At 36.7% G+C, this 26,089-nt stretch overlaps 1 protein-coding gene across 1 annotated transcript in view; it reads right to left on the bottom strand.

Annotated features, from left to right (window-relative positions):
• KIAA0368 (KIAA0368 ortholog) overlaps positions 1–26,089 on the bottom strand; it is a 106,812-nt gene that overhangs the window by 62,418 nt on the left and 18,305 nt on the right. The window contains exons 2-8 of the mRNA XM_008583905.1: positions 17,367–17,497; positions 13,620–13,736; positions 11,921–12,039; positions 10,096–10,245; positions 7,245–7,413; positions 4,453–4,592; positions 1,208–1,289 (exon numbers count right to left, since the gene is read on the bottom strand). Coding sequence (XP_008582127.1) covers positions 1,208–1,289; positions 4,453–4,592; positions 7,245–7,413; positions 10,096–10,245; positions 11,921–12,039; positions 13,620–13,736; positions 17,367–17,497 — 908 coding nt within the window. The remainder of the gene's footprint in view (positions 1–1,207; positions 1,290–4,452; positions 4,593–7,244; positions 7,414–10,095; positions 10,246–11,920; positions 12,040–13,619; positions 13,737–17,366; positions 17,498–26,089) is intronic.

Raw genomic sequence — 26,089 nt, 5'->3', positions numbered from 1 at the left:
CCCAAAAAGATCCATGGACCACACTCTGAGAACCACTAATCTAATACAAACACTTTCATTTTCTACATTAAGAACATGAGGTCCAGAGAAGTTCTGTGATTAGCCAAACCTCTCCTCCCCAGCACATTCATGTGCAGCCATTCAGAGCTAGGATCCAGCAGGCCCAATTCATTATTCTTTCTGCTACACCACATTCAATTTAAACTAACTAGAGCTAATATTATTTTTTAAACAACTATTTATGATTTAAAAAGCAAGAAAGCAAGCAAGCAAGCAAACAAATAATCCTTGTATGTCTGGGTTTGGACTTGGAATACTTTTAAACAAAGTGAACTAAACAGAACTTATGTTATTAAGCAAAAATCTTATTTCAAGGCTTCAGAAGTACCCATCTTTTTTTTTTTTTTTTTTTGTCTTTTTCCGTGTCCGGCAACGGATCGCAACCCTCAGTGTCGCCCCGTACCAGACCGAGACCGGCAACGGGATCACAGCCCTCGGTGTTGCTCCCGCGCCTCACTCAGCCAGTGAGTGGGAACCGGTCTGTATGTGGGATCCGAACCCTCGGCGGGAGCGCCGCCGCGCTTCCCAAGCGGCACACTATAGCAGTGCGCCACCGGGCCGGCCCAGAAGTACCCATCTTTTGTTCTACATTCTAGACCAAGGGTCTGCAAACTACAGCCACGGGCCAAATCTAGCCCAACATCTATTTTGAGAAAGCCTGTGAGTTAAGAATCATTTTCACATTTTTAAATGGTTAAAAAAAAATAAAGGGAATATTTTGTGACATTTGACAATGATATGAAATTCAAACGTCAGCATCCACAAAATTTTATCAGAATACAGTCCTGCTCACTCAGTTATGTATTGTCTATGGCTGCTTTCATGTTATGACAGAGTTGAGTAGTTGCAGCCCCAGACACCCAAAGACCTGCAAAGCCTAAAATATTTACAGAAAAAATTTGTTGATCCCTAATTTAGACAATGTATCATCATCATTTAAATACCTGAATTGAAAACAACAGATTAAGTAAACTAAGTTGCCAGGAGATTTTAATTCATCTAGACTAGGATGGCTTAAAACTAGTATCTCATATAGCATAGATTCTGCTTAAGTCAAAATAACTAGGAGAAAATGTTCAATTACATACAGTTCATGTCAATAAAAATGCTTTGTATGCTGATGTGAGAATAAATAAAAACAACCTACCTCTTTTGTCTTCAGTGGTATATCTCCAAGGTATACCTTGTACATCTTATTAATAATGGCAGGATTATTCCAGTCAATTAAGCTACAAAAGGTTTCAACATAAGTTATTAAAATTATTTTTTCTTCCCACTTCAATGATTTCAGAAGATCATAGTCCCCATATTTATTACCAAAGGCAAATGCAGAAACATACAAATTAAATGGGCCATTGACATCGCAAAAGAAAAAAAAAAAGGGACTAACTTCTATCAAAGTTAGTTTTAAATAAACAAACAAACAACAAAAAAAAAAAAACCAAATCGTTCATTCCACCTTGATTCAACAGACTGTTGCCACACAAGAAATCTGGACTCTGTTCCTATACAGGTGTGCTCTCAGGGCCAATGTCATGGGGCAACTCCAATAAAGCAAAGCTACATTACACTTGTTAAAAGAACCCTGGGCCAGGGTATGTTTGTTCTGTTTAACCACTTGGAAATTCAAAGGTGATAAGGAAAAGTGACAAAAAAGTTTTTATCCATGAAAGCCACACCTTAGGAAGCTTACAACCCATCAAATTTCTCAAATATTGTGTCACTGTATTCCCAGTATCCCCTTTTCCTTATCTACCAGCACACACTTGCAGTTTTAGTACCTGATTCTACAGAGCAGTCACATTGCCATTAGTCACTAAGACATTCCTATTTGGGCCCCACAATAAGGTGAATTAGGATGTAAGGTGATTGGTGATTGACTCCCACCCTCTGCAGCAGACCCCGCCCAATTTTATGAAACTAGCAATAATGTAATCCTTCATTTCACTTGACTGGTGAGGTTTTACCATACTATCTTCTCTTCTCTTCCAATGCCTTTTGACATTGGTTTTGCTTTCAAGCCATGCTGTATGTGTGCAAACACAGTCATCCTGCTGCTTTGACTGCTTTTCTGATCCATCTCTTCTTCCATAGTTTATTAATCTGCCTTTCTTTGTATATCTACAATCCCACTATTCTCAAAGCCATTCTATAACTCTATTTTAAGTATTAGTTGCCTACATCTTCCCTTAGCTGATTGCTACTAATTCTCAAGTTCTATCATTGTTTCCCTTCTATAATACTTCAGGCTCAGAGATTTTGACAAAACACGGAACACTTTAGTGAAACAGACTAGTTGTTAACTAAGAAGGACAATTTCCTGAGTTCTTTCTATTTTTCTTCTTCCCATATTTCTACTTTTAGTTTTCTGATTACATGTTTGTTGTGAAAATTTAGAAATGAATAATATAGAAAATAAAATTCCTTATAATCTGCAGTATATCCCTATTCCTTTTCAATACAATAACAACTAACTTTGGTGTCTTTTTCTAGATGTCTTTCTTACACATGTAAAATAGGTGGTTGGGTATGGCAGGCAAGCAGATAAAGAAATAGATCAATAGATAGATACATCACTTGAAGAGATACTTTGGAATTTTTCTTTGACAAAAAAGAATAATATCTATATTTGGTTCTCAACTTGCTTTTTATCTCTTAAAAATGTTAGGAAAAAATGCATACATTTGTTTTCATAGATGAAACCAAAACTAAACACTTAAGCATCACAAATATTTCCAACAATCAAATTCACTGTATGATGTAAAAAATGGGGCCAGTTCAAACACAACAAGTTTTAAAGAAAGATTTTCTTGATACTTCAAAAGTAAATCCCTTGAAATGGATACCAACAAGATTCAGTTACCAGCAGCACGAAGGAATTTAGACTTGGGAGGAATCTTAAGTACAATCTAATCCAACTTTTTTATTTTACAGAGTCTAAGGCCCAGTGAGGTGTAGCCAGCTTCCCAAATTCATATAACCAGCAAGAGGAATGACTGGAATTAACTTCATGATCAACACCCTCCTCCTCTATGCCACCTCACATGCTCTCTGGTGGTAAGCTGCTCCCAACCACCACCACACACACACACACCCACATATATTTCAACAAGCAAATTAAAACAAAATGAAGTAAATTTTTTTAATCTGTTAAACCTACTTGTACTGGTCTTGTTGGACAGGATAAACTACAATATTACAAAACTTTATGACCTTATCCATATTCTACTGTCTTCTAGAATGTTATTACGTAATTATAAGCATTAAAACAAATTCAAAAAAGAACTACTCCATGAGTCAACTTTTTTAACCGAATATCTTCATTTTTTTCATGCTATTCTTTAGTCTTCACACGTCATTTTTTAAATTTACAATCAGTGCGCATATTTTGTATTCTGCTTTATTCACCTGCCATTACTTGTGAGCAATTTACATGTTGATATATTATTCTTATAATTATTTTGGCAGATATATAATATTCTATAAAATTATATACAGTAACTCACTCAACTATATCGCCACTGTGGGAACCAAAATTTTTTCCAACTCTTTTTTTTTTTAACAATTATGGGAAATGCTATAATGAACAAATCCATAACATTTTTCTAAAGATAGTCTTTTTCTTCTTTTGAAGGATTTCCTTAGGATAAAACTCTCAGAAGATTTGGATAAAAAAGTAAAAGTAGTTTATGATTCATTACTTATAAACTGCTTTCTAAAATTAACTCATTTTGTAATGCCAATCAATAGGGTATAAGAATAGCAGCTTCTACAGAAACGTAAGTGGATTTATCAACTGCTACACAAAATTCTATTTACCATCAGGTAACAAATTGGTATCTCATCATTACATGTTTGTTGTGAAAATTTTATATTTCATTGATTTTATTTTTTAAGTTTCTTATAAAGAATGTTTTCTATGAGTCTATTTACTATTTTTATCTCTTCCTGTGTGAATTAGGATACATTCAGAGATTCTTTTCATGAATCTGATTTTCACTGTATTAATCATAATACATCCATATTCTTTACTAAAAATAATCTCAAATGGTTTGAGGTAGAGGGAGAATCAAAAATGAATAAATTCTTGGATCTGACATCTTCCTTAACATCAATTCTTTATGTTTATTCACCTGGCCAAAAGTCTCATTTTTTGCAATGATATTCCTAACCTATTCCAACTTTAAATTGCATCTCCAAATAGTTTATCTTCTTTGTCTCACACAGATTCTGGTCTTTAGCAAACATTACTTATTACAAACTAGGTATATTTCATCATCTCATAAGCTGAATGTCTCATTACATAAAATCCTAAAAGGACAAATATGTGCTGAGTAATCTTTCAGAAATCTAGCCCTTTCAATTTTGAAATCTTCACAGGGAAGTAGTCACCTTTGCTTGCTTTTCAATTCCAGGTCTGCTGCAGTTGCCACACTGTGGCGTGTGTCACTAGAAGCAATCACCAGGTGGAGAACAGCTTCAAGTTCAGGCACCTGTTCAGCTTCTATGAATTTCACTATGCCCAATTTGCACTGCAGATAAATGAAGGGAAGGAGAAAGAGTGGTCAGGAAAACAAAGAACACCCACTAACTGTCTTGCTTTACATATCAGTGTGGTCATAAACCAAGGATTAATAGTAACAATAGCAGCAGCTCCTACTTAGTATTACAATGTGCCAGGGACTATACTAAACCATAAATATTCATGATTCCATTTAACCCTCACATTCTAAAAGACAGGCATTACTATACCGATATTTCAGATGAGGAAACTGAGGCAAGGCTTAAGAGATTAATACACATAGTAAGTAATAAAGGCAGGATTCAAACCCAAGTCTCTCTGAGTCTAAAACTATTATAAAACACAGCCTACCTAAGAAGGTTAAACAGCTCTCTTGAGTGATAAAGCCTGAAGCCCAAATTTGGGGCCTCCTGATGAGAGGCTGGTAGTATATTAGGAATAAAATGTTCCATGGATTTTTATAACAGTCCAAAAAGATCTAAACAACTCAGATTCCACAAAGTTTCACTCTACTCTTAACATACTAATTCTTATCCTCTCTATTCTTAGATATTAAAAACAAAGTTTATTATTTCAAATGTACCCTACTTAAAGCAAGTAAAATTCTAATCTAACTGTATTCAATCTAATTGACTGGCTGAAGTAAAAAACAGACTAAAGAGAGATTTTGTTTAGAACTTCATGCAGTGAGAAGGATCTATGAATTTCACTACAAATAACTCAATTTAGGATAAACACACCTGAAAAGTTAAACTTTATGCTCACCTTAAATATCTGTTACGTAATAGTTCTTACATTTATGAATGAGAATTGATAAGGCTTACAATTATTAAATGAGAAAGGATGTAATTAAAAAAAGGTAAAACAGATCATAAAAAGGTCTGCCTTCCCTGTCCTGCTCAACAACTTGCTTGAAACAAGAGCTACAACAGAAAAGACTCAAACATTTATGTAAATCACAAAAAGGACAGTTATGGAAGTCAAGTTCACAAAGATATAAAGAAAAAACGTGTAAAGAAAACTGAAAATAATACAGACATCCATCAACAGGAGACTGGTTAAAAAATATTACATATAATTAAATTTTATACAAACATTAAAAAGGATGACTTTTTTTAAAACTTGAAATACTATTAAACAAAAAAAATAAAAGTGATATATCATATGACATGAAAAATGTATTGTATAAAACTGTATTTGTACACACACACACACACACACACACACACACACACATCTATGTCAAGCCATAGATGAATGACAAACTAGGATGGCAGGATTCCAGGTAATCATTATTTTCTCTTCATACTATTCTAACCACTTGAATCTTTACATTATCATTAACTTAATAATCAGAAAAAATAAAAGCTATTTTATTTGGAAGAAAATACATAAAACAAAGGAGATATTTTAAAATTAGAGGAAAAGAGCTGGCATCTAGATTATGAAACTGACAAAACATATACAAGGTCCTTATAATTTAGCAAATAATGACCAACATAAAATGACAAGAAACATGAAAAATTATTTTCCAGCACTTGCAGCCTTAGCCCTCGGACAGACCTAGGTTCAAAACCTGGTTCTAGAAGTAAGACCTTGGTGAATCTTGAAACCTCAGTGCCTTTTAGAAAACGGAACTAACAATTTATATACCACATTGGGTTACTGTGAGGATTAAATGAGATAATGTATTCAAAGAACTCAGTATAGTGCCTGTGACTTAAATTACACTCAATAAAGAGTAGCTTCTGTTACTATTTACCTTTATAACATCACGGTTTAAAGAGAAAAAAAAAGATCTAAAAAACATGAAGTAAATCTAGTCAATTATAACCCTCACTGAATAAACATTCTATAAACCTGTGAGTGATAAGAATGCCCCACTTGCTGCTTTTTCCCTCTCCTGGGAACACTGTTTTGATCAATGGTCACTTACATTCCCAAAAAGAAAAGGATCAAATCATTTAGACTGCCATGGAGAGATAAAGGAAGGATTAGAAGACTAACCCATGTTGCTTGAATTCCAAAATAATTACATACTGATCTCATCTGTTCTTCCCTGAGGTGCCTGATGACACAGACACAGTGAGGCACCTTCTCTGTAGAGCACCAGTCATTTTTAAAAGCTGCTCAGAGAACATCTGTGTCCTGTTTAAATCCAGAATAAAAATCTTAATGCCAATTTTTAATTCCCAGGAAGAAATATAAAAGGGAGTCATGCTTTTCCCCACATTGTCACTTTGTGAAGTACGAGTATAGGGGTTCTTCACTTTACACAAAAGGCACAGCCCTAAAGAGTTGAATAATATAACTGTATTTTAACTGTTACCAAAGGAGCTAGATGATTATTAAACCTATAATTAAAAAACTAAAAAATGACAGAAGTTAAATATACTCAAATTTATAAGTGGGTTATGCTTTATACTTGAAATACATAAGCAATATTAGAAAAACTAAAAAGTATTTCCCACTCCTCCCTTTCCCTAGGGCCTTAACAAATAACTGACATGATGAAGGAAACACATTACATCAATTGCTCCTTTCAAACATATTTCATTAGAGAGTCAGAATATGCTAGAATTATATTACACATGCTTTCACGGACTTCATAGGGGCAAGTACACAGGGTCAAGTATCATTATGAGCAAGCAAGGTGTGATACCTGTTCCAACTGTTCAGGTGTCCATGGGTTGTCACCAATAACTCGTTTAGCTGCATAAAAGCTCATTCCTGGGGGAGGCTGTGGGATTCCAGAACCACCCCCACTGTTTGAAGAAGAACCCTGTGCTGAAGATGAATTTTGGCGACTCTGGGTTTCATTTAACACATATCTGGAAAGGAAATAAAACTTAAACCCTCTATAAAAACTCATGCATTTACACACATTAATCATATACCATCCTCCTACCATATTTTTCTAGAAGAATAAACAATTAAAACTAAAATTTCACCATTAAGGAAAATTTTAAACATATCTAAAAAAGGCACAGGGCTGGCCAGTTAGCTCACTCAGTTAGAGAGTGGTGCTGACAACCCAAGGCCAAGGGTTTGGATCTCTGTACCAGCCAACCGTCAATAAATTAATTAATTAATTAAATTTAATTTAATTGAGTAAATGAAAAATTAATTTAGTATTTCATCTTCAGCAAATTAACCAGAGTCAATCGCTCAACCTGGTTACAAATTAACTACAAGTTACCAATAATGAACATAAATATTTTGTTCATTCTCAATCTATAAACTATTGCTCTTCGAGCCACTATGGGCACACCTCCTTTCAAGTTTTTAGTTGACAAATACAGAAGAAGTTTTATTTACCGGGGTTGTAAAGGGGGTATTGTTCTATACCCAAAGCAGAGGGTATTCTTACAACCACTCTCATATCTACTAAGTAGTAATTCACTTTCAATTCCCTTTGAACTCTTTATATCCCTATATTAGAAAAGTCACTGAAACCTCCAAACCATCTACCACACAGGTACATAACACACCAAAAGTGAAAAAAATCAAAAGGGCCCAAAGAGAAAAAGTCATAAAAGATAAGAATTAGCTTTTCTCATTATATGTTCAAGGACCTTTGCACCTCCCTGTTATTAATTTATGATCCTATTTCTTCTTTAGCTTCTACAGAGTAGATTAAGATCTCTGATAAATTCATTTTGATCTAATTAAACTGGCATTCCTCTCCTACAAAATGAAATTTTTGATATAAATATTGATTCAAGTCTCTTCAAACTCTAAAATTCTATGTTGATGACAACAAATTCCATTATCATACTGGATATTAAAATAAAATACCCATAAATAAAAGTTAAAGAAAACACTTAGAACCTGATAGCATAGCAAATTATTCTATATTACTTATATGTCATATTCGTTCAATTCCTAAATTCATCTATTTCTTTAAAAATCTGTGAGGGGGAACCACTTTAATATTTTATATAAAAGAGGCAAGTCCTCATAAGAAAATGTGATAAGAAAAATGTGAGAAATCACTGGCTTGAGTACTACATACTACCATTATGTTCCTAAGTTAAATTTAGATTTCAAGGTTTATTTACCAAAGCCATCATCATCTGTCAATTCTGGCTGCTTCCTGATTTAACAAATACAAAAAAAGGTTACACAGCAATACTGATGAATGCATTAAGTATCTACCACTATGCAAAACATCATCCTAAGCACGAAACAGAGGAATATAAGAAGGTCTAAGATTGAGTCTCTGCCACCTACAGCAAGTTGAGACAACACAACACATGTAACAGCATTTGCCATGTTACCGGATACAAAGAAACCACAGAGAAATAAGAAATATGACAGAGGTAGTAGGAGTGAACATGAAGTGTTTGAAGAACCAGAAAACCAAGGCAGGAGGAGAGCGAATTGACGAAAGAAAACATACAGCATGAACTCTCTTATTTCTGGGTTTTGGGAAAGATGATATGGAGCCCCACACACCAAGCTTATTGTGTATGTATATATTTGTGATCAGGGAAGAAACATGATGAAAGCAGCATTTCAGAAAAACTTCTCCAGGAACACAGCAAAATAAGTATGCTGAAGCAGATCACAACCTGGGCACTATACCAGTGACCAAAGATACATAAAACAAATTTTGACTACAAAGAGCTCACAATCTAGTGGGTGGATGGAAATGTCAACAATGCAGTAAAAACACAAAGTGGCCATATTGGTTGGGGTTTAGTGTTAATGAGGACATGGAAAACAGTGCAATCATATTTGCTATGGCAAGAAATTTATGTCAGAGACACAGAGTTAACATCCTAACCAGTTTGGGATGCTTTTTCAAAGCAGTTTTTGTTGCCGTTTTTTGTTGTTGTTTTCTTTCTTTCTGCATTCTTTTCTTTTTTGATAGGAAGCATTCTAAACAGGGAGAACTGCCTTCTCTTGAAAAGTAAAAAGGCAAGGACACATAAGAGTGCATGAAATGCATAAGTGTATGTAATGACTGGAAGATGAGAACACAAGGACTTAAAGGAGTGACCTGGTAAGATCAGAGTTTTAAAAATCAGGAAACTCTATGCCAGTGTTGAGAGGTCTGAAGAAGAGTAGCTGATGAGAAAGAAGTTGTGACCAGAGATGAAAAGAGCCAAAACTAGAAATCAGCAGCAGGAATGGCTTCAGAACATATCAAGGGGAAGAAACTGATAGTGCAGCAACAAGGAGAAAAGCTGGAGACAATTTATAAATGTATGCCTAGATGACTAAGAGAACCATCAAAGCATTGATAGTAATTTAAAAAGAAACTATTTTTACAGAGAAAGACTGATTTCAGCTTGGACAGGTTGAGTCTGAATTCACAATAGCAACTCGCCATCTATAAGGCCAATGAACAATAGAGCTGTAGTTCAGAAGTTGGAGCTACAGCAAAAAATCTGAGATGCATCCATTTACAAGTGAAAGAGTTGAACCATTTAAAATGTACTTAACTTTACACAGTAAAAGTAGTCAAGAATGAGGTTGCTTTTTTTTGTTTTTACTTTTTAACTCACCCATAAGGCATCAGAAGGACATCAAGCATGAAGTCCAAAAGCAGCTGCACAGTCTTTGGTTTCTCAGCAAGATTAAAAGGAGAAGCTGATTTTGATGATTCAACAGGGTATTTCATGTGAAAAAGGGTTGGTATTAAAAGATGCATTAAGCTGAAAAAACAATTACATTTATTGCAACTACTTAAAAAATAACGTGTTTATATATGCAACTAACAGACAAAACAAAAACTCACAGTTGTAACAAGAACCATTCATTTTCAACACTACTGATTTATAAAGTCCTAATCTAGATTTCTTTCTCATTTAAAGCTCAGTACACTGGGTGATAATTGGCATTTAGCCAATCTGGCTCATCACTAAAAACATCTGGAAAAAATGTACATAATATGGGCTCAATGTTAATATCTGAAGTTACAAGAGATTTTATATTAAATCAGGTTAAAGTTCGACTTACAATATGTCTTTACAATAAAATTTTTCTTTTCCACAATTAATGAAGTTATTCTAAATCTAAAAAATTAAAAATCATACCAATATTTTAAATACAATATTAAAATTTCCAGTGCATGAATTTAAGTACATGGTTTCAGTAATTCCTTCTCTCACTAACACTTTCTGATATTCTTAAAACATGCAAACAATCTTAAACAGTGCTTGTGATGTTTATTAAGCTTACTTATAAACGTGTATTACAGTCTTTCTTTTAAAAATGAACAGGCTCTAAAAAGTGAACTGAAAACATTATCCAACTCCATCTTTCCTCCACAACTTCTGTACTCTTCCTAATGATTCCCACTACAACAGGGCTAAATACAGAACTTTTAGCTAAGCCTAGAAACAAATGATGTTACCTAAACCTCTCCAACCATCCAGTCCTCTTATTAATACAAATAAGTGCTCTGTTCCTTAAGAAAATTGCTTTGAGGGCCGGCCCCGTGGCGCACTCGGGAGAGAGCAGCGCTTGGGAGCGCACCTGCGCTCCCACCGCAGGTTCGGATCCTATATAAAGATGGCCGGTGCGCTCACTGGCTGAGCGCGATGTGGGCGACACCAAGCCAAAGGTTGCGATCCCCTTACCGGTCACAAAAAAGACAAAAAAAAAAAAAAAGAAAATTGCTTTGAAACTTTATTTCCTCCAAGATAGAAATGTTGTGATGAAAAGGATTTTTAACTCTAATTTTTACAATCACACAAAATTAACTGTTTCAAAATAATTGACAAAAAAAGTATTTCGATTTAGAAAAATGGTGTAAATTCTGCACACTTTTCAATGTTTACATCAAGCAGTTTTATGATAGTATAATTAAAACAGTAACTTTAATGATATCGTAGAAGTAGAGAGTAGAACAGTTTTTACTAGAGGCTGGAAGAGAGGGGAAAAGAGAGAGGTTGGTTAACAGATACAAAATACAGCCAGATAAGATTAGGAGTAAGTTCTAGTGTTTTGTAGCACTGCAGGGTGACTACAGTGAACAATAATTTTTTGTATAACTTCAAATAGCTGTAAAAGAGGATTCTGAATGTTCCCAACACAGAGAAATGACAATTACTGGAAGTGATGGGTATGTAAATTACCCTGATTTGTATACATGTATCCAAATATCACATTGTATCCCATAAATATGTACAATTATTATGTGTCAAAAAAAATAAATAAATGATTTTTTTAAAAAAGAACAGTAACTTTGAGGTACCACAGAAAATTCAATTATTTGTCAGCTAAAAGAGCTCAAGCTTTCTCATTTGTCCAAATGTGTGAACCTATATTTGAAAGCCAGTTGTTGACTCTTGCAGGTGGGAAATAAGATAACTGAGGAAACCATACCTATCCTGCTGTGGCTGAGGCTTCCCTTCCATGGCAGTAAGAAGCGTAGGGGCAAGTTCACATTGTTTTTCCACTGGTAGGCGAGGATAGCCCATCTTAACATAAATTATAGTAAAATTCTAATGCAATGAGAAAAAAGCAAGTGAGTGTGAAGGAAATACTCTGATTTCAACAAAAACATATGGCTGACAACTTGGGGAGTTATGGTTATAACAAAGAAATCACAAACATGAATCGCCCTCTTTCGATGTGTTCATTACAGCTTGACCAACTACTAATACCTCAGAAGAAGAATTCCAGTCCAACTTATTCAAGATACTTGCTTTAAAGTGGACTTCATGTGAGCAAACATGACCTCATCTAAAGGATTCATATACACAATTACTTATCACTAGAAGAAACAATCACATAACCTATCTAAACCTACATACTACACGTTAACATCAGATCTCCCAGTTTGTTGCATTAATCTTTACATGCTAGGAGATCATGTGTTAAGAAATCCTAGGCTGCCACTTCCCAACTAGTCAATCACTAAAACACCCTTTTTATACTGCAGCACTCTGTGGTTCCTCACTCCAATAACTCACCACTGGAAGATGAACCAAGGAAAGCTCAATGCTGTGGGTGTGCTGGCATCACAGAAATCCATATGAATGCCACATTTTAAGAAAACCCATAAATGCATATCTGGATTTACACGTAAGATAAAGATTTGTTTTTCTGAAGGATTCTCCACTAAAGTGAACAAACTTCATAAGATTATTCCTTTAAATACATTCTACTTGGCATTTTTACTGGCACACAGTGTTTCCATTTGCTTAAAGAAAATAACACTTATAATGAAGCTGTATATCCAGAATAGGAACAGACAAAATGTCTGGACAAGGAAGTGACTCCAAAAGGTTTGTGACTCCAGATGTTAGACAAGATTCAGCAGATTTTGCCTCAATGCTAAGAACTACAAGAACTAGGAAAAGAACATCACCTATGATCCCACAGCATTACCATTTTTTACATGTAATTTTCATGAAGACAACAATTTAATATGTCTTACCAGCCTCAATTTTACTCCACTTTTAAAAAGGAAAACTTTCTGAATATACACATCAGAAACACAGCAGTTTTTAATTCTTTTTTGTTTTGTTTTGTTGTTTTTCGTTTTGGTAGCTGGCCAGCTGACACGGAGACCTGAACCTTAAGCCCTGGTGTTATCAGCGCTACGCTCTAACAAAATGACCTAACCAGCCAGCCCCAGTAGTTTTTCTTATTCAAGCCTTCATATTCTCCTCTTGATATTTTACTCCTTTTTTTTCCCTATTATCTCCCTTTATTTATGCCTGTGCTATATAACCCTTCTCTTCTCTCTATTCAGACTTGTCTCATATAATCTCTTACTAAAAATCAAATCAATTCTTTTATATACCAACATACCTGACAAGTCATTTCACCAACATTCCTTTGCCCAGTGTAAATGGCCATTCATTATCCTGTTCCTACCATTTCCTTTAAAGTAGTATTTCCTCTGGATCAGTACTCAGTGGAAAAACGGTGTGTCATTTAAAGAAAAACATCTCATGTTTCATTTAGAAGTAGTCTAAGGTGAAATTCTAAGTTTGTCAACACATTGATGACATCTGATAAATGTTATGGAAAAAAACTTACTAGAAGTCAGAAAATATTCCAAGATAACACTCACTGTGACAAAGGAAACTGCAGCAGGGTCCTGATACTGAACCAACAGTGTCTCTACTGGGAGTTGTATCTTGGGGCGGCTTTTTATACGTTTATTCAGATGGACCAGCAGTTCCATTACCTAAAATGCAGAGAGATAGGAACTGAAGTTATCGATCACATCTTTAAAACAAATTCAATTCTCAGATATTACTTATATTAGTAAAGAGTACCTACTTTGTTCTTCTAAAGGACATAAATTGATATCCAAGAAAAGGAGAATACAAAATATCAGAGTCTTGTTCAAAAATGCTATCCCCCAAGAATCCATGCACCAGGGTTTTACTAGTAAATTTATTTTTAGTTAATCCTTTAGTTAACCAAAGTTGAGATCCAAGTTGGGCCTAACTAAAGCACAGTCCCCCAGAAAACCTGAGAACAAATGATTGCAAAACACCATGAATACTACAAGAAGAGAAATGTACAAGATACTATGGGTTTCCAGAAGAGAAAGCATCTGCCAGATCAAGGAGGACTTCAGGGAGAAAATGACGGGAGCACTGAGTCCTGAACACCATACGAATTACGAGCAGAGAATCAGTTATAAGAAGGTATAGGAATCCAAGAGAACATGCACACTGCATCTGACTGAAGCCCAGAGTGGTAAGAGTTCATAAAAAGCAGGGTCCAGATTATAAAAGGATTCTGGAAAAATGCTGAGGCATTTTTACTTTACTCTGAAGATTATCTGATACTACTAAGAAATTTAAGAAGGAAATAACAAGCTGCTGCTTCTTTAAGTGGGAAAAGAGAACAGAAATAGGAATTAAGTCAACAGTTCCTATGGGTAGAAAGGAAGGTACGGAGGCTTATTATATCAAATGGCTTCAATCTTACTACAACGGAGAGATTATCTAAGAGAGGAGAAGTAAGAATTTGAGCATTAAGAATTAAAGTTTTTTTGTTTTTTTACAAAGCCTCACCTAAGAAAAGCTCAAGAGTTTAAGATAACTGTTCTGGAGGGCCAGGTCTACACTGTTCTCCATCATTTCTGAAATGTCTGCTCTAGCCCTAAAGACAGCTGAAGGATGTTCTACAGTGACACAAGAGTTTCAAGGAATCTAAAGCAATAATGAAACAGGTGAATCATGTTTAAAAATAAAAGCAAATCTATAATCAATGTTTGCTAAATGAAAGATAAAAATAGTAATGAAATGGGTAACATTTATCAAATAGTTTCTATGTGCTGTGTGCTTGTACGTAGTAGCACTTTGCATTCCTTATTGATTTTCACAACCACCACTAAGGTGGTGTCATCATTCCCATTTTACAGATGAGGAAGCAGAGGCTTCAGGGAAGTGAAGTAACTTGTCCAAGGACACTAAGCCAGCAAGTGACATAGACAAGATATGTCTCCAGGGCTGGCCAGTTAGCTCAGTAGGTTAGAGCACGGGGTTAAAACCAAGTGTGAGGGTTCGGATACCCGTGCCAGCCAGCCACCAAAAAAAAAAAAAAAGAGATGAACTCCAGGCCCTCCCCCTTTTCTTTAATTAGTCTTCCCTAGGGTCCAAAAGAACCCATTTTTTTTAACCTTTTCAAACAATGATAGTTGAGCTCAAGTTAGCTAAAGTGTTTGTCAGTGTGAGACATGATACAAGAACCTAGAAACTTGAGTTACCATCCATACTTCGTCTAAACTTCCTTCCTGATCCAGATCTGTTATACAGCTAGACAGGAGAAAAGTATCAGGAGGAACCAGGCTAAAGGAAAAGCCCTCTTCTTACATTCTAATGTAGGCTGATTCCTAGGACTCTATGGAAAATAATTATTGATGGTGATAGACTATCATGCACACAATTACATGCTTTTTTATGATAAATTTATTTTTAATTCCTCCTATCACTCTTCTTCTCATGCACTGAGGGCATTACTGTGGCCTTCTTTAATTCCCTATGAGCATCATACTCTTTCCAAGCTCAGAACCCTGCACAGGGGTTTCCCTGTGATGGTCTCCCCATCTCTCACCTGGCTACTTCCTGCACACCACACAGGCCTCCCTTACGCCCCACACTCAGTCTAAATCAAGTCCCCAGATATACTATTTCACAGAATCCTTTCCTTTTCCATCTTAGCAAGTATCACAAATTATAATTATGTACTTATTTGACTGATTAACACCAGTCTCCCCAACTACATGTTTTTTCATTCACCAACATATCCCAACACCTGGCATATAGAAGGCATTCAGTAAATATCTGCTAAATGATAATGAGACTGATAAAGCTAAGTAAACAGAAATCAATTCATGAAGGGCTTTTTAGAACTTGCTATCATGTGGATAACTGAAGGCCATAGAAAGGTTTTAAATAGGAGAGTGACATGATCAAACACACATCTATCTCAGCAAAGAAGGATTAGCAGCAAGCATGTCAAGCATATGACAAGAATGTCCATTCCTTCCTGCAAACATAACAGACATTCTTACAGATACTCTTTCCACACTGAACCCAAATCTGGCCTCAGAATCCCTCTAAGGGCAGACTTCCAGGAAGTCACTGCCAATCAATTAGAACAGTCTAAGAGATGAAACATGACAATAGCTCAAAGACCAGAAGGTCTATTAGAAATACACTGGAAGAATAACAATAATCTATTTTACAAATCAATGGGGAAAATGTTCCATGTAGAACAGTTAGGTTAAAAAAGAAAATTTGGTGGGCCAGCCCAGTGGCGCACTGGAGAGTGCGCCGCTTGGGAGCACGGCGGTGCTCCCGCCGAGGGTTCGGATCCCATGTGGAGACCTGTTCCCGCTCACTGGCTGAGCGTGGTGCGGGCGCAACACCGAGGGTTGCGATCCCGTTGCCAGTCCCCGGTACGGGCGCGACACCAAGGGTTGCGATCCCATTACCGGTCAGTAAAAAAGACAAAAAGGAAAAAAAAAAAAAAAAAGAAAATTTGGTGATCTGACCATCATACATCATATACAACTATTCAAAGTCAACTCTATATCCCACATATATATATAATAAATTATCTTTAAGAAAAAAATAAAAGAAAGAAAAGAAAATTTGGAGTGTTTTTTGTTTTTTGAGTTTTTTTTAATGGCAGGCTGGTATGGGGATTTGAACCCTTGACCACCTTGGTGTTACAAGGTGTGCTCTAACCAACTAAGCTAACCGGCCAGCCTGCAAAATATTGACAGGACAGTTATGCAACCTTTTATAACAATACTTTGCAGAATCCTACAACAGTAGCTATACAACAATTATTTTTCTTTAAAAAAATTTACTTACTTTTAATTAAGATTATATTCACTGTTGGACAATGATTAAATAATATTTTTGCCCCATTACCACCTGACATTCATACTGGAATCAGGGGCATGGACTTTAGATCAAGCCTACAACATATTCCAGAATAATTATCTCAGTTCTATTATCTGGCACTGCCAAGTGTACAGTTGGTACTAAATGCAGCTGTGCTGAGCATATAAAAGCTACTTTCAAATCATGAAAGTTAGTTCTAGACTCTATCTTGAAAGGCCATAATTAGGATCATGAACCCAGATTTCAACGATGGAAACAGAAAACTCACTTCATAATATGTATCCATTCATACACCATTTAATTTCCCTAACTGCCCCAACATGCTTACCTTTGGGGAAGGCGAGGGGGGGGCGGGCAGCTGGCCAATACAGGAATCGAACCCTGGACCTTGGTGTTATCAGTACCGCATTCCAAACAACTGAGCTGACCAGCCAGCCTATGCTTACCTTTTTGCGTACTCCTTCTTGGGTGCTGGACAGTTTGAGCAAAACAGGAGGAAGGAACTTAGATATAATATTCTGTAGTTGTTCATCTGTCTCAGCATGGCCAAGTCGTAAAAAGACCCGTTCAAGCTGATCTATAATATAAGAAGAAAAAAGAGAACTTAGCAAATAAACACAACTGAGACTAATTATTTTTACAGCTTAATCCTTTTTTCTGTACTGCAGATCCTTCAGTCAGAAGTTTAACCATAGCTAGCCCTGTACAGAGATGATTTTGACACAGCTATGAAATAACACTAAGAAAGTTAACTGTACTATCTTACACCTGTCCTGGTCACTTAACCTCTAGAAGGGAGGAAAACAAAGCCAAGAATAACAAAATTTTCTCCTACATACAAAGTTATTCAGTTTTTCTAAAGGACTCGAATGCTGGAAAGAATATAAGATTTTGAAGAAAACTTGTAGAACTAGCTAGTAGAGCAAGACAGAAGAACTTTAACCAGATGCCTGGGACAATGTATTTTTGGTGAAACCATCTTACTGATGAAGTTTCTCCAAAGACAAAATCACTGCCCATTACTATGTTGGGGTTACCTAACCAGAAAATGAGAGAAAGTTTCCCCCAAGAAAGCCACTGTGAGAGAAACATGTTAAAAGATACCATAAGAGGGCTGGCCTGTGGCTCACTTGGGAGAGTGTGGTGCTGATAATACCAAGGCCACGGGTTCGGATCCTATATAGGGATGGCCAGTTGGCTCACTGGCTGAGCGTGGTGCTGACAACACCAAGCCAAGGGTTGAGATCCCCTTACCGGTCATCTTTTTTAAAAAAAAAAAAAAAAGATACCATAAGGATGCTCTCAGCAAAACCCAGACTTTGATAAACTATAGAGCAAACAACCCTGCTTCTTCAGCCAATACATTGCAGCAGCAGGGGAAAGGTGGGGATAAGAGGGGAAACTACAGGCAGCTGCCAAAAAAAAAAGAGGTGAACTACATAAATGACTAGATATTTAAGAAATAATTGCCAATTTTTTAGGTGCTATAATGGTATTGTAGTTGTTTGTTTTTTAAAGGTTCTTACAAAAATTACCAATGGCAATTAGGGAGTCTTCTGGGGGCTAGAAATGTTCTATATCTCAAGCCGGGTGATGGTTACAGAGATATATACATTTATAAAATTCCATCAAGCTCCACACTTTCATAATTTCTACTGTATCTACTATACCTCGATTTAAAAATATATTTAAAGGAGTCCTTATTTTTTAGAGATAAAAACTAAGGCTGGCCAGTTAGAGAAGGGTGTGATAACAAGGTCAAGGGTTCAAATCCCCATACCAGCCACCCACCCCCTCCAAAAAAAGAAAGATAAATATTGAAATATTTGCAGGTGAAATAATACAGTTACTGGGATTTACTTTAAACAATGAAGGGAGAGACAATGCAGAGGGGTCATATAAGTGAAACCAAGATTGGCTACTATTTGATAATTATTCAAGATTCATAAAAGATACTGAGAATTGCTTCTGTGTTTGCCTGAAATTTCCCATAATAATTTTCTAAAAGAAGGAAGAAGATAGATAGATAGATAAATAGATAAATAGATAGATAAATAGACAGACAGACAGATCAATTGATCCTGAGAGGGCCAGAAGAAACAACACCCTGATAGCAATAAGCAACAAGCACACTCACCACCCAGAACCGATCATATTTTTAAGTACCATCCTCCAGTAAAAGGAATCAGGCTCCTTGGAAAAATGGGTGATTCTAGGGCTTTGGACAGGGAAAAAACAAGATGAGCCTGAAACACCCTATAGTGCCAGAAAGGAAACGGGACATAGCACATATCCAAGGGATACAGAAACCAACCTGAAAGAGCTAATGGCCAAAGCTGAAACAAATGGAGAAATGAAATAAATAACATAGTACTAGATTATAAATAAAAGTATAAATTTACATGAGCCCATAGTGATATAAATAAATGACTGAATGATTTAAAAAACAGAAAAGGAAAAAATCTTTCTTATAGAAGAATTAAAAATATATGTGGGGGCCGGCCCGGTGGCGCACTGCTACAGTGCGCTGCTTGGAAGCGCGGTGGCGCTCCCGCCGAGGGTTCGGATCCCACATACAGACAGACCGGTTCCCGCTCACTGGCTGAGCGAGGTGTGGGCGCAGCACCGAGGGTTGCGATCCCCTTGCCGGTCCCGGTACGGGCGCGACACTGAGGGTTGTGATCCGTTGCCGGACATGAAAAAAGACAAAAAGGAAAAAAAAAAAATATATATATGTATATGTGGACACTTACCACTACAGGAGGTGAAGCTTAATTCTTGCCTCCTTCCTACCCTTGAAGGTAGACTATATTTAGTGACTGCTTCCAAAGAACTGAATACAGAAAAGGGAAAATGTCAACTTTACAGTTCAGAAAACTGAAAACCCAGTGAAGGTTAACATCAGTGATGTCACATGGGTAATCATGTACCTCTGATATGACATGACAAGAAAGACATTTCATCTCTTTGATATTCGTTCCAAAAACCCATTACCCCAATCTAATCATGAGTATAAAAAGAACAGAAAAACCCAAATTGGGAGACATTCTGTAGGACACCTGGCCAATACTCCTCAAGACTTTCAAGATCATGAAAAACAAGAAAAGACTAGGAAACTGTCCCAGACCAGAGGAACCTGGGATACATGACCACTCAATAGTGCCTTGGATAGAATCCTCGGGAAAAAGGAGGACCATTAATGGAAAAACTGGTGAAATCCAAATCAAGTCTCAAATTTTGTTTTAAAATTTCATAATAAAGGAAGAAAAGAACAAGAAAGGAAGGCAGGAAAGGCAAGCAGGTTGTCTCTGAGATTACCAGACCAATGTTTCTATTTGACAAATACTGAATGTTGCTGTGAAAGGAGTTCTCAGGAGCAGTGAATTCAACCCACAGTATTTGTGGAAGTTTCAGGTAAGGAGCACCTATCTGCCTAGTGTCTTACAGACCATAGGCAGTGAAAACTGCCTACAAATTTGAGCTACAAGAACTGTAGAAGAATTGTTCTGTGGACAACGGCAGAAAACTAAATTTTTCATAACACGCTGACCTAGAGAATCTGTGCCAAAGCTTAAAAAAAAAAAGAGAGAAATGTCTGGTCCCTTTCATTTTTCATACAATCATTTGGGTGCTTCCTATGAAACCCCACTATCATACCTAACACTTTCTACTCTCCCTCATGAGAAAGGAAAATACATCTTAGACATAATAAAATTATTTATGGAAGAAATGTGGGAATAGGAAGAAAAGGCACCAAACACCACATGTACTTCAGCCCTCTGAAGCAGGCTGAGCACACCTGAAGAAGTTAAAGCCTACATCCTCTAAGGAGGATCAGTGCAATGCTGTTAGGTCATCTTTAGAGACACATTTATACTTAAATAAAAGATACATGTTCAAACTTCATAAAAAGGAAGAAATGTCAATATGTACATATATACCCAATGACTACATTTTTCAACCTGTCAAAGTTAGCAAAATAAAGAGCAAAGACTTAGCACTAGTATGGTCCCTGAATCCCGTTTTCAGAGACAGAAGAAATACGAACACTGTCCTTTACCCTAAGCTCTGGAAACACAGCCTTGTGAAAGTGACAAACAAAATTAGGCAAAGGACCACAAAAGGGTCTATTCAAAAACAAGAAGGACGGAACCAAAAGTTCTGAAAATTCAAAAGGAATCTAAAACTCAAGTCTACGTTTCCTAAGGACTCAACTGAAAAAGTTGTTGGATCTAAGATTTTCCAGGTCATCAGAGAAGGACAAGTATTACCTCAGAGTAAGAGGCAAGTTCCATCCTCCCTGCAATTTTGATGTTATTTATCTATGCAAACTCTTATCAAGCTAATTTCACTTAGGAGAAAATTAGAGACATTACCGTACCCTCAGTTAATCACTGTTAAATGTGGGGAATATGTTCTGTACTATTATTTCTTCCTATTCCTACAGTAACATTATTTAACACCAAAACTGGAATATGACACATACTATTTTACAGTTTGCCTTTTCTTTCTTTTAATTAACACAAATCCTTTAGTGCCGAGCCTGTGGCGCACTCGGGAGAGTGTGGCGCTGAGATGCACTCCCGCCATGGGTTCAGATCCTATATAGAGATGGCCGATGCGCTCACTGGCTGAGTGCGGTGCAGGCGACACCAAGCCAAGGGTTGCGATCCCCTTACCGGTCACAAAAAGGACAAAAAAAAAAAAACACAAATCCTTTATCTGAAACCCTTAGAATATGCCTCAGAACTTTTCAGATTTTAGAAAGTTATAATAGTGTTATGATATATATTTCAAATAACCCCTTAGTCTATGAAGTAGTATAATTTAACTATTTGTGTTATTACCAGCATTATACTACTTACTACAAACAACGCTCCAAAAAACATCCTTATCCATATGCATCTGTGAGCTTGTATGGGTTTCTGTAAGCTAAAACCCTAGAAATGGAACTGAGTCGAAGGGTAGGAAGTGTCATCAAGTTTAACAGATTTTGTAAAAATGCCCTTCAGAAAGGCTATGTTAACCTATGCCACCAGCAGGAAATGTGATATCAATTTCCCTATACCCTCTCCTACACTGAGTAATCAATCTTACTGAGACTGTAATTCATCAGTCTTAGCCAAATATGATAGATGAAAAGGATCACACTGTTGTTTCATTTTTTGTCTATTTTTTTCTTGAGGTAAAGTATCTTTTCAGATATTTAGAAGTCACTTGAACTATCTTCATCAGCAAATTACATTATTCTTTTTACTTGCTGATTTGTAACAGCTTTTACATATTGGGGGGGAAAATCTCCCCCTTTTCTCGTGTATGTTACAAATAGCTTTTTCTAGTCTGTCTTCTGACTCCATAACACTTTTTTCCTTTTCCATATTTAAGTTTTTCAAATGTACTTAAATTTACCATTCCTTCCCTTTATGGCTTCTGAGAGTTTCTAATCATGCTTAGAAATGCCTTTTTCACTGCAAGATTATTAAAAATATTGCATTGTGCAGAAAAGAATTAACATGGCAGACCTGAGACTGCTACTTGTAGAAAGGCCTACTTGCCCAGGCTGGCCCTTTGCTGGCATCTGAAAACTTCAACTTCGGGAGGGTTCCCACCATACCCAGAACGGGTAAGCGTGGCTCACGGTGCCTAAACTGTTTGGACAAACAATATGGTTTATGCTGAACACCAGCTTTCCTTCTGGGAGAAATTTTGGTACACCTTAAGCAGAAGGTACCAACATGACCAGCCCCAAATAAAAACCTTAGGCACTGAGTCTCTAATAAGCATCCCTGATAGACATTTCATACATTTTACATGTGTTGTCACAACACATTGCTACAGGAACTAAGCATATCCTGTGTGACTCCACTGGGAGGACTCTTAGAAGCTTGCACCTGATTTCCTCCAGACTTTACCAATATGCCTTTTCCCTTTGGTGATTTTGCTATAAATCTTAGCCAGGAGTACAAATATACGCTGACTCCTCCTAGAGAACTGCTGAACCTGGGGTTGGTCTTAGAGACCCCTGACACATATATCTGTTTTCTCCTAGTACATTTATAATTTTACTTTCTGCATTCAAGTCTTTGATCCATCTGGAATTTTCTTTTGGTAAATGTAAGGATGTAGGAAACAGTCTTCCATCAGGTTTTTAAATCTTTTTCATTGTGAAATAAACACAGAGAAAAACATAAAAAATATAAGTACACAGTTTAATGAATTATTATAAACATTCATGTAACTACTATCCAAGTCAAGAAAAAAAATTATTTTGAAACCCACATAAAGAAAGATTGGTACGGGACTTACAGAGTTAGAAAGGACCGAAAGATTAATATAAAAAAGCACAGTGAGTTTTAAGGATTCACCTAAAGTCACAGAGGTAATTAGCAGCAGAGTAAGAACTAGAATGGAGTCTTCTGACCTTCAGTCTAAAAATCCTTGCCTACACCATGCAACTGCCTACAACAATGAGCCAATTTTCTATAAACCACTTATACTATACACCCATACTACACCTTATACAGGGAGTTCTGTTTGAGAGAATGTCCAAAGGTTCATAAGAATATGTCTCATTCAGGCAATACTTATTACAAAATGGAAAAATACACAATTTCAAAGGTCGGAAAACAACACTAGAGAAAGCTCACTACTATGTGTAAGAAGCTAACACTAAATGGGACAAATTGCAAAACTTCTTCCTCCTCCTCCCTGCTCATCTAAATTCTCTCCTCCTTCAAGGTCCAGCATGCTCCTACTTTCACCGTGAAGCACTTACTCCCCTATCTAGGTCACTCATTCACTCATTAAGTACTTATTGAAACTCTACTATGTGCCAGAGGTTGGTGGCCATGGGTATAAAGAGTGAAGAAGGAAGAGGCATGGATGTTGTGTAGGTTTACCTCACATGTATATGATAAATGCACGTAGAAAGAAAATAACAGAAGGCCTGGGACACATTGCTCGAGAACAACAGCATCTAAGGATAGAGGAAGGAGAGTCTGAAAAAGGGAACGATATGAAACAAACGAAAATAGAGAAGAAAACTGAGTGTGGGGTCAGAAGAATTAAGGCAAGAAAGATTTTCCAAGGAGATGACAATCATTTCAAATTATGCAAAGAGATCATGCAAGATAAGATCTGAAAAGAATCCAGTGCTTTTAGCAATAGAGATTTCACACCTGACCTTGGCTAAAGCAGTTTCAATGAAGTGTCAAAGGCAAAGGTAAACTATATAAGGTAGAGGAATGAGTGGAAGTCTAAGAAGGATGTGGAGAATATGGTAAATGCTATGGGCTGAATGAGTCCCCCAAAGTTCCATGTACTAGAAACTTGATCTCCACTGTGACAGTGTTAAGAAGGTGGGAAATCCTATTATGGTAACTGAAAAATAGGGTCTTTAAGAGGAGATTAGATTGTGAGGACTGTACCCTTGTGAATGCACTGATCCATTCATGGAGTAATGGGCATGGTTCTGATGGCTTTATAAGGAAAGTGCATGAGAAGCTTGGTTCTCTCTTGCTCAAGCCATTCGTCATCACATGCTACCTGGTGGTGCTGTAGAGCCACCAGCCCCCATAGTATTTACACCAGTTCCTAATGACTAAAAAAACACAAACATATATGAGAGTACTTCAAAAAGTTCATGGAAAGATTTGTATTAACTTTTAATTTAATTTTTCCATGAACTTTCTGAAGTACCCTCAATCAGCCAAAGTTTTCCAAATCTTCAGTTACAAATATAATTTAGGTAAATATCCTTTATTTCATATCAACCAATTAAGGAGAATTTCTGTCAAAGGAAGCATCTAGATTTTGTGTGTGCATATATATACACGCATGGAAAACATATTAAAAAATTACAAAATGTTGATCCCCATACCAGCCAACTGCCAAAAAAAATTATATATATGTAAAAAATTATAAAATACCTCCTTTACATATATTATGGGAGCAATTTTAAATGGGCACTTATTCATTTAATTATTAATTCATTTAATTCATAATTATTATTAATATAACCATGTGAAAGCCCAACTAATGATTCTCTTGAGGGTCTATAATGAAGCCAATGGACCGATATTTTCATGTCAGACATGAGTTACTGGTTTTAGTTAAACTAAACCTTTCTAAGGTTATTTTCCTCATTTATAAAGAACAGCACAAGATTGCTCCACAAGGATGTTGTGAGGGTGAAATGTGCATGTGAAACATATATTATATACAGTTCTCATATTATATGTGTAGTTTTCATATTATTATGTAATAAAGAATTTGGCTGACTTTTGTTGCTGTTCCAAGGAGGTAACCTCTAAACCCTTGGAATTTCCCCAGTGAGGCGAGTACCTTTGTTGTTCATGGTGGGCCCCTCTAACCACACCTGAGAGCTTAGGCTAAGAAAGTAACTCACAAAACAACCATAAGATTAGAAGGTTGCAGCCCCAGGCTAGATGATAAGGGATTGGCTAGAAATTGGGTCACAGGGGCAACTATTCAATCAATCATGCCTGGTCAATAGAAACCATAGACACCAAAGCTCTGGTGAGCCTCCCTAATCAGCAATACTCTGTGCATATCATCACATACTGATACGCTTGGAGAGCAATTCCGGACAACAGAAGCTTTGCATCTGCTACACTCCCAGACATTGCCCTACATATCTCTCCCTTTGGATGGTCTTAACTTGTATCCTTTTGCTATAAAACTGTAATTATAAGTATAGGACTTGCATGAGTTCTGAGTCATTCTGGCAAATTACTTAACCTGAGGGAGTCAGATGGGAACCCCCAAATTTGCAGCCAGATGGTCAGAAGTGAGGGTGGCCCTGGGATTACCTGAACGTGTGGGCAGTGTATGAAGTGAGCACAGTCCTGTGGAGGACTATACCTTTAACCTGTTAGGTTTGGCTAATGCCAAGTAATAAATGGAGAAGAGTAACAACATTCATGGATTTCTCTATCAGTCAGGATAGGTTATTCTGTGATAACATCAAAATCTCCATGGCTTAAAAAAACAAAGTTTCGGGCCGGCCCGGTGGCACACTGGATAAGTGCGCCGCTTGGGAAGCGCGGCGGTGCTCCCGCCCGAGGGTTCGGATCCCACATACAGACCGGTTCCCGCTCACTGGCTGAGCGAGGTGCGGGTGCAGCGCCGAGGGTTGCAATCCCGTTGC

The sequence above is a fragment of the Galeopterus variegatus genome, unplaced genomic scaffold (genome assembly GCF_000696425.1).
Source record: "Galeopterus variegatus unplaced genomic scaffold, G_variegatus-3.0.2 Scaffold3077, whole genome shotgun sequence".
Classification (NCBI taxonomy): domain Eukaryota; kingdom Metazoa; phylum Chordata; class Mammalia; order Dermoptera; family Cynocephalidae; genus Galeopterus; species Galeopterus variegatus.
The sequence above is the reverse complement of the archived record's forward strand: the minus strand, read 5'-3'. Positions and strand labels throughout refer to the sequence as shown.